The sequence below is a fragment of the Tachysurus fulvidraco genome, chromosome 3, assembly GCF_022655615.1.
Source record: "Tachysurus fulvidraco isolate hzauxx_2018 chromosome 3, HZAU_PFXX_2.0, whole genome shotgun sequence".
Lineage (NCBI taxonomy): Eukaryota > Metazoa > Chordata > Actinopteri > Siluriformes > Bagridae > Tachysurus > Tachysurus fulvidraco.
The window spans coordinates 12,100,033-12,110,345 of NC_062520.1; the positions used below are offsets into that span (position 1 = coordinate 12,100,033).

A 10,313-nucleotide genomic window follows, 5' to 3' on the forward strand; every position below is an offset into this window, starting at 1 on the left:
AAGGCTTAAAGAACAAAAAAGGTCTTTGAAAGCCACGTCCTCCTCCAGTACTACAAACCTGCCTGTTTGGAATTTGCAAGGGAGCACCAAATAGTTTTATTCTCGGATGAGAAAAAAATTTACCTGGATGATCCTGATAGCTTCCAGCGATACTGGCATGACAAGGAGATCCCACTGGAGATGTTTTCTACCCGGCACATTGGAGGAGGCTCCATCATGATATGGGGTGCTTTTTCTTTCAATGGGAAATTGAGCTTCAGGTTGTGCAGGGGCATCAAACGGTGGCTGACTATGTAGACAAGTTGCAGCAGGCATCCCTCTTGACTGAGGGCTCTCGACTGTGTGGTAATGACTGGGTCATTCAAACGTGACAATGCTGCAAATTACAGCGCCTGTCTGACAAAGGACTTCATCTAGGACAATAACGTTGCACTTTTGTACCATCCCGTTTGTTCCCCTGATCTAAATCCCCTTGAGAATGTTTGGGGATGGATGGCAAGGGAAGTTTACAAAAACTAATAGTCCCAGACTGCGGATGCCCTTCGTGAAGCCATCTTCACCACATAGAGCAATGTTCCTACTCACTACTGAGTGCTATTTAAAACTCTTAGTACTGTTGTGGGTATATTTGGGCTATGGTTTTAAACTTGTGATCAGCTGATGAACAGCCTGTTTGAGTTTAAATTCTTTAAATTCAGTTCTTACAACCTGGTTATGATCCACCAGCCCGAAATGCAAATACTTGGAATGTTTCCCCCGGTCTTAAGATTTTGTATGTAGTCTTACGTCTTATGTAGTGTACAGTGAAATGAAACAATGTTCCTCAGGACTTGGTTCTACATAAACACATAAAGCTACATAAAACAACAAGGAACTAAGGACTAGTGTAATCATACAGTTTCACAGTTCCACACTGTATAACTACACATTTTATTTAATAGGCTTCGTACATTTTTTTTTGTTCCCTGAGTTTATAGGGCTGCATCATATGGGATCTAATCAAGTCATCAGAGGTGAGAATTTTCAAAGTAATCTTGTTGATTTCACCTGATGAGCAAACACATGTAGGGCATAATTACATAGCAGATGCACTGAGAGGGGTGATTTCCATATAATTGAATCCAGATTACATTTAATTAGTCATCTTATCTGGCATGAGCTCAAGCATTTTACTGAAAACACAACACTCTACAAACTATTTAAAAAAATAATAGTTTTCAGAAAAGCCAAAAACAACAGCTTTAAAGTAAACTATAGTAAAAAAAATCTCTTAATAAGCAAAAACATTTGTACTGAATTCCGTGGCAAAAGTTATTAGGTGTGAAAGGACAAATGATTATCTTGAAGATTAAATAAAAATGAATGAATGAATGTATTAACATATGTTTGGGAAGCCTTAACAACAACAACAACAACAAAAAAAACGAGTAGGGCTGAGGTGCACTTGCTTCGGAAAAATAAATGTGTAGAATGTCATTGAATGCTGTAGCGTTACCATTTCTCTTTACGGGGCTCAAACCTGTTCCATTATGATAATGCCCGCATGTACAAAATGAGCTCCACGAAAGATATGATTTTTGCCAAGATTTTTGGTGTGGAAGATCTTGAGGATCCTACACAGAGCAGTGACCTCAGCCTCACTGATCACTTTTGCGATAAACTGCAATTCTGACTGTGCCCCAGGCTTCCTCACCCGACATCCGTGCCTGACCTCACTACTGCTCTTGTGGCTAAAAATGGCAGATGGGCAATTCCTCACAGCCAACGCTTAGAAGAAAGCCCTCCCAAAAGAGTGGTGGTTACTATAACAGCAAAGGTGGACTAAGTCTGGAACAGTATGCTCACCAATCACAAAGGGGAGTGATGGTCTGCTGTCCACAAACGTTTGGCTAGATAGTGGATGTGTGTACAGACATAAAAGAGATCGGAAACTTTAATTGGAGATAACTACCAATTACCAATTGATGTTAAACTGCATAATGGTTAGAATATAGGGTTCAGAACTCTCTGAAGACCGCTTCACTTTTGTTTGGACATCCGTGAAGTGGGTCATAAATTGAAGTGGGTCTTAAATGATTGACAACTTAATACTGTGTACAGCTTTCCAGGGCTTTTCCTTAGATTCCAAACTTTATCCATATATTTCCAAGATAGTTCTCAGCTGATTAAATTAATGACATGACTTAACATCCAAAGACTGACACACCCCTTGATAGCATTTTAAACTAGTCTATTTAAACATTAAACCATATCTTGTTTTCTGTTCATGGGCCATATATAAAACTCTATATAAAATTACTACTGAGGATGTTAATGGGCTTATTTTCATCATTATTCAATTCTGGTTAAATGAGTCAGTATTTAGATAACTGTGTTCATCAGAATACCACAGAATAGTCCAGGCCATGTACAATTCAACAGAGAAGGGTTCAGAGGCTCAGAAAGCAGAACAGTCATTTGTGCAAACACTTAGCAGCTAGATCCCGTTCAACCAAGCGAAGAGGAAACTGTGAAAACAGATGTCTTCATGAATTAATAAGTTGACTATGAAAAATTGCCTTATAAAATATGCTAGAGGGGAAATGTTCATTTAATTATTACTTTCATATCATTCAGTGACTTTATCCCTCCCAGCTGTGTGTGTGTGTGTGTGTGTGTGTGTGTGTGTGTGTGTGTGTGTGTGTGTGTGTGTGTGTGTGTGTGTGTGTTAAACAGACCTTCATTCAGACTTTCTGCCGGAACTGCACATTCACAGAAGCTGTGTTAGCTGTCACAGGATCATACAAGCAACAAATTATTATTTTAGTTTATAACAGATAAGACATTAAACAGGTCCGTATACCAACTGCGCCGACTCAAGAAAATTGAAATGTACCACTGAAGCTTATTAAACTTAAAAATCTCAGCTATGCTGTACAAATGAAACGTAGCTGCGTGGAGTACAATGAGAAAATTCCATTTAATATTTAATTTCTTCATTCACGCTTTGACTTGAGAAAGCAGGAAAAAAAATTTAGGCAGGATATTAAGTAGACTGGCAATAAAAAACAGTCCAAAGTTTATGTGTTTATGCAAGAATGCATAAACTATATTCTTTAAATCTAATAAGAAGTCATTTTTAAAACCCATATTTATGATCGCTTAAATCAGCACACTGCTGTGCTGTTCATATTGGATTCCTGCTCACGGAGTGTAAATAATTCCAAGGCCACTTCAGTCATCGTCGCTGCTTCCTCTAATCTCACAAGTAAGCAGCTCTAGACCTCAACATTCTTACTGATTACGGCCCGGCTCTGTTAGTTAGTTTATTTACTTATTTACTTAAGGGCACAAATACCCTTAGATAGGGGGAAAAACAACAACAATAACAAAAACCAACGAAAAAACAAACAAACAAACAAACAAAAAAAACAATCAGGCAGTGTATACCACATTACAAACGATTATATAGACATTTTATTAGAAATATGACACATTCATCTTGTGCTCTGAAAACTGTACATTAACAAAAAAGACCATTGAAATTAAAAAAGAGAGAGTGGGGAGGAGATGGTAGGAACAGGGAGTTTAGACAAGTACAGATCTTCTTGAGTGACAGTCAGTGATATTAAAACACACACTGTTACATAAAGTTACAGAACACTCATATAGTCCAGTAACCTGACAAGATTTGGGGATTAAGTAATGGTTTTTATAATAAGAATAACAATATTCCCCAAGCACAGTAAGAAATATATTTATAGGCTAAAATTCATTGTGTAGAACTCTTTTGGAAATAATTACAATGCTGTACATTACAACAGGACTCTGAAGAGTGAGCCTTGTGCTTTCTCTGTGTGCAACCATCATCACTTCATCATATAACTCTCGGCATATTCATATATTCTTCATATCTACTTATACATTAAACGTATATTATATACTGTATTCCTTCAACTGACCTTCGAAGCATATTCTGAGTACTTGCATCTCGCTTTCTCTTGCTTACGGTGACTGACACCTTTAGTTCTGACAAGCGTGTCAAGGCATCACCATAAAGTGAAGAGCATCATGCTAACATGTCATGGGCACAGCACAGATGGGTAATATGTCCTCATTCACCATGACATGTCTTTTCTCTTCACATCTGGACTGAAAAATTCATCAACAGGATCGAGTCACTCGATGAAATGCTGCTGAGTAAAACTGCAGACTTGCACAGATGTTTTTATAGCATCCATAGAAGGTTGAGATTTGTTGGATGGCTTGCTGGTTCATTTGGAGATAGGAGTGGCACTGACAGGTTGAAGTGGGTTGTGTGGTCAAATCTCTCATTCTGTTATAGTGGGGAAGGTACAGGCAGCTTTTCCTCTCATTAACAGTCATGTTCTGATGGTTTTGGGCTCTATATTTGGGTAGTGGAGACCATCATGCCACCCATCACAGCCAAAGCAGCATAGAATCTTTTGTGGCACATATAATAATAATAATAATAATAATAATAATAATAATAATAATAATAATAATAATAATAATAAAACATTACATTCATGTTGACAGTTTAAGGTTATGGACTGCTCATGAGGGTTTCTGGCTTTTCATATCTTTTTTTTTTTTTTTGCAAGATACCTTTGCTAAAAGGCTCCTTGTAGTTAATAATCCAAATATCCTTTATCGAAAATGGTCAAAAATAGGTGTGTTTATGTGTTTGCAAAAAATGTAAGAAACTGAAGGCCACACATTCAGGATCCTCTGCCCTACCACCTGAATTTCTTTTCTCTTTTCCCCAGAAACACCCCAACACTACACTCACCTGGTCTCAACAGTCTGAGCAGTACCAGGCATGTTCAGGCCACTTTATTTCCAAGTAGTATGATTGCCATTCCAGCATCAAAATAAAACAAATTATACACCAGCAAAATTGCCCTGTTTCATCGCTCTTTCACATGTCACTCTCCCTGTATGTCTCTCTCTTTTTCCCTGCCAGTGAAGTTTTTTTCTACACATCTGTGTGGAGCTGTAGACTGCTCAGACTTCCGTCTGCAGGTCCATGATCTCCTGCCCCACCAGTGGGATGGTGGCACTGGTCTTCTCCCATTCCACAGCCTGCAGCTCCAGAGGAGAGGCCTGTAGTGGCTCCAGCTCTTTCCGCACCCACGAGGGAGGCGAGTGAGTCTTCCTGATGCCCTCCCATGCCCGCTTGCTGGGTGTCTGCTGTTTATCCTGTTTAAGAGACAAACAAAAAGATGACATAACATTATGTCTATTATTATGAATAAAAAGAAATGTTATGGAAACTGACATATAACACTGATAATAAATATCTTCCCATACATAAATGTGTGTAAGGAGTCCTTTTTGTTTTAATATTTACAAAGACCTGTCATTTAATATTACTTTACTGTGCTACTATCAGGTCCAAATGATGAATGAAACTAATATAAAGGATAACATTGGTAAAATGTTTTATGTTCATTAGATAATATACTGCACCAACCACATAAACGTATACTGGAACAAGAACAAACAGAGTCACTGATGTGAAGCAACACTGCGACAAAGCACAGAGAGAGAGTGAATGATAGAGTTACCGACTCAATGCATGAGTGACTGAGTGCGTGACAAACTGAGTGATTGAATGAATGAGTGACTGACTTTGAGTGGGTGACAAAGTAAGCAACTGAGTGAGTTATGAGTGTTATTTTAGTGAGTAAAAAAAAAATCTTAAACTAGTGAGGGCCTGGGTGTCTGAATGACTGAATAAGGGACTGAAGGACAAGAGGAATGACTGAGTGACTGTAACCCATGAGGTGCTTTGCTTTAAAAATAATCCAATTTATAATCGAAATTTTAAATGGAACCGAAGATATAATCAAATCAGGTGAGAGAAAAAGAAAAACGAAAGAGAGAGAAAGAAAATTTACAGCAGCCATAGCGTTAAATAAATCTATTTATTAACAAATAAAATCTACCTCTCAAAATGTCCTTCAGCTTGAATTGAACAAAATATGGTACATGGAAAAAGCATTTGCTTTTAGTAGCAGTAATTTCACATCCACCTTCTCTGAGTGCATACTGAGTTCAGCCCTGTGAATCCATTAAATCTTGGTGTCATGCAAGCAGAGTACGCAAGTGCAGGTTGAACGGTTTTAATAAAAGTCCAAACAAACAATCCAAAACGCTAGGCAATACTCAAAATCTGTAAACATGCACGGGTCAGAGGATCTACAGACAGGATATCAGAAAGCAGGCAGGGGCAAAAACAGAGAACAAGGCAAGGTCACGATCAGAATCAATAGACGCAATACAAAGGGCTCAGTAAAGGCAGAAAACAAACAGCATGGAAGTGAACGCTGATTGGCCCAATAAAAAAAAAATATGCAGGGCTGGTACGGCTTCTTTCTGGAAGACTCAACATGGAAGAGCTGCTTATAGTTTCTCCTCAGCAAAAAGCTTTTTCTGCTTCTCTGTCACAACGTGTCTTATCTCTCACAAACAACAAACTAGGTATCTGGCTAACGTTAGCTACTCGATGAACCAGTACTTCCCTCCAGAAACACATCACGCCAGGAATGCTGATAATCGCCTGATAATTCTCCACCCTGGCAAATTAGCAAGACGAGTGTGACTGAGAGGAAAAAGAAATGAAAAAAGAAACAAGATTGGAGGGGAAACTTACACTAAGGTTGGTCTTATCACTGCCTCCAGATGACACGCTCCACCTCTTCCCGGGCTTGCTGTCCACCGGCGGAGATTCTCTGTCTTTCTCAGCATGCTGCAATTTTCTGTTCAGGTCCTGGAACATGTCTTGGTGGCGCTTTCTCGTGTGCATGATCTTCTGTGCAAGAGTAAATAAAGATAATACAAACGTCACCATGTACACAGTTCTCACAATGAGAATGTATTCATTTCAACAAGACTACAGATAAATGCTGATATACAATAAAAAGGACCACGAGTACCTCAAAATCCAGCTCTGCATAGCGCGATTTTCGTCTCTGCAAGTATTAAATATGAAAAACAAACAAACAAACAAAAAAAGGTAAGGATCTTCAATGTTATCATTTTGTTTTTATTTTAATTATTTTGTTGTACTGGAAGAAAAGTCCACAGCAGCAGTAATGTAGGGGCAAAGTTGGTACAGACTGTGACAGAGAACTTGGCAGGAGCATATAGTAAACAGCTTGTGACCTCATGGCCTTTCGTTAGCCTGTCTCAAAGTGTCTAAGGAGAGCTTGACCTTCTGCTTGAAGCTGCAACCTTGCACTGCATTCTGGAAACATGCTTGGCCTGCGGTCAGGAAAATCACCCTGGGCTCTGTGGTCACTTTGCTGTCCGCACTAGTCACTGTCTAACATTCAAAAACGTGAACAAGGACTGACCTTTAGAGAACACCTCTATTGCTGAAAAAATTAATTCTGGGAGTCTGTGTTACTTCTATTTGTGAGCAATGCATGCAGAATGACAGATTTCCTGATATTTGATTCTTCCAGAAAATGTTCTTGATATAGAATAGTTTATTTCTAAGCCTAATGATTTCATGTTCTTCAGTATTATCCATTCACAGTATACAGCCATGTGATAAAGTATAAGAATACAAGTATAGTCATGTGAAAAAAAAATAGATTAAATATTAAGTTCTTAATTAAAATATGTCAACTGTTTTAATTTGTGCATGTACTGTATATGAAAGTGATGTAACTGCATGAAAACAAACAAACAAACAAACAAAAACACTCTGTTCTCACAAAAGTATCTAAAATAAATATTTCAACTGAGAAAACTATGCCCATTCTATGCCCTAACAGGTAGTATTACCACCTTCGGCTGAAATAACCTCAATGAGATGTTTCTTGTAGCCATCTACCAATCCTCAATGCACAATTCTTTCAGCTGTGTGTGTGAAGGGTTTCCTGCATGCACAGTCTGTTTCAAATCATCACACAGGATCTCAATAAGATTTAGATCTGGGGTTTAACTTGGCCATTCCAGATTTTTTTTTTACTTTTCTTCCAGTCCTTAGTGGATTTACAGGTATGTTTTTGGTCATTGTCATGTCTGAAGGTCCGGTTCCACTACAGGTTACATTTTGTTACAGATGTTCTCACATGTTCCTCAAGCACCTTCTTATACAATGTAGAGTTCATAGTATATTCTGAGATGATGATCTGGCCAGGTCCTGCTGCACCAAAGCATCAACAAACCATAACACTTCCACCTCCATGTTTCACAGATGGTATGAGCTTCTTTTGCTGTAATGCTGTATTTGGTTTACATCAAACATGCCCTGTTATAGCCTCCAAATAATTCAGTTTTAGACTCATCTGTCCAAAGCACATTATTCCAGAAGACTTGGCCTTTGTCTCTGTGTTCTTTGGCGAACTTCAATCTTGCCCTCATGATTTTCTTAGACAGCAAAAGTTTCCTCATTACACACCTCCCAGGATAAAGCTTTGCTGTCTCTTTCTGACTGTAGATTCATGCACTCAACTTTAGCAAGAACTTTCTGTAGGTCCTGTGATGATATTTTAGTGTTTTTGGAGACTTCTTTAAACATCTTGCAGTCTGCTCTTGGGGTGAATTTGCTTGGATGGCCTGACCTGGCCATGTTGCCAGTTGTTTTAAATGTTCTCCACTTGTAAATTGACAGTGGAATAGCTGATACAAATTCTGTTGAGATCTTTTAATATTTTCCTTTACCCGACTCATGAGCATCAACAATATTTTTTTTCTAAAGCCCTCAGACAGCTCTCATTTCAACAATTAAGAGCAAACCAAGCTAAAAATCTGAGGTTTAAATAAGGCAAGCATTCTTTAAAATGCTCTGTAACAATGTCCTAATAATTTACACCTGGTGTGATACACCTGTAGGTCATTTTATTCCTTTTTGGTACAAATAAATGTGGGGTAAATTACGTTTTACAGATCACCAAGACCGTTCTTTGGTTTTATTTGTTTAGTTATTGTTATTACTTTAAACTTTCATTACTGTTAAAATAAAGATTAACTGCTCATATGTGTAACTGTTAAAAAAAACAACACAGGCTTCCATAAGGTGTCCATTTTTCCCCCCACATGACTGTGTGTGTGAATATATATATATATTCCTTTTTTCCTAATGGACATGTTTAGAAATTTTACCTGAATCATTTTAATATATATTAATATAATATAAATATTATATTATAAGGGACGACTGTTATGCACTAATGACAGCGGAGAGAAATGAAGAACTCAGAATGACACAATAAAACAGACATGATCTGAATTAAGGTCATAACAACAATTAAACACTTTATGCATGCGAGTTTTATGATGGTGCCTTTTGGCATGTATAGTTAATGCACAGACATTTAGAAAACAACAGTGTCATCGGCATCATGAATAATTCAGGCTGTGCATCCTCTCTTAATTAAGCTGCACACAAACAGTGTCGCAGTAGCTAAGTTTCATCCTCATACAGCCCGCAGGTAGGTTCACACTGATACAGAGTTTGATTAACACTCATTCACTTTTCTGCCTGGTTAAGCTAAAGGCCATGATAACAACTTTCTAGTAACTGAAGAAATCCTACAAGTAATGAAATGATTTGCCATGAATGTTAGTGCATCATGCAACCAATGCAAATGAAGTGCATTCAAATAACATTTGGATCATGATGATGTAACACTCATCTTTATGGATCCAACACTCCACATGGTGCACTTAATGTTAATAATTACTAAAGATTATAAACATTTTAAAATGACATTTAAATTCCTAAGCTAGAAAAAGAAGCACATTCTTTGGAGTCATTCAAAATCTGATCTTGTTTCTTATGTGTGATGGTGGTATAAACAGTAAGCTACACTGAACCAGATACATTCATTTCAACTTGATCCGTTTCATTTATATATTTTTTGCGGCTCAGGAATGTTAAAAAGAAACATAAAAAACAAATCTATAAACAAGCTGACATTTATCACCCCTCGTTTCACATGACAGATCTCACACTCGGGATACATCAAAATTTTGTCAACAATTCTCTTCTAGTCTTACTTATAATTATAGTTAAGGTAATATAATATGATATTGGCCATATTAAAAAAAACATAAGATGCATAAGTGAACATCACCCTGAGTAAAGTGTTGTACAGCTTACCTCTAAGGAGCTCATGGACAGTGTGGAGATGGTCTCACTCTTCGACATCATGCCGGAATTCCCTGAGTCCACTGGCTCTAATGCGCTGTTAGTCCTGTGTGCCTCGCTGGAGATGTTCTGCAAGGGGGAGTCCTTCTCTGTGCATGGCGCATTCACCCGTTCAGGAGGAAAACTCTTTAGCCCATACCCCGGA

The 10,313-nt window shown here is 38.0% G+C and overlaps 1 protein-coding gene across 4 annotated transcripts in view; it reads right to left on the reverse strand.

The window, feature by feature from the left end:
* Window positions 1-3,438: 3,438 nt before the first annotated feature.
* adgrb1a (adhesion G protein-coupled receptor B1a) overlaps window positions 3,439-10,313 on the reverse strand; it is an 84,963-nt gene continuing 78,088 nt past the window's right edge. For all 4 annotated transcript variants that reach the window (XM_047811549.1, XM_047811547.1, XM_047811548.1 and 1 more), the window contains 4 exons: window positions 10,121-10,313; window positions 6,942-6,977; window positions 6,659-6,817; window positions 3,439-5,202 (listed from right to left, as the gene is read on the reverse strand). The exon at window positions 10,121-10,313 is cut by the window's right edge and continues 433 nt beyond it. In XM_047811549.1, coding sequence (XP_047667505.1) covers window positions 5,008-5,202; window positions 6,659-6,817; window positions 6,942-6,977; window positions 10,121-10,313 — 583 coding nt within the window. In that variant the 3' untranslated portion in view covers window positions 3,439-5,007. The remainder of the gene's footprint in view (window positions 5,203-6,658; window positions 6,818-6,941; window positions 6,978-10,120) is intronic.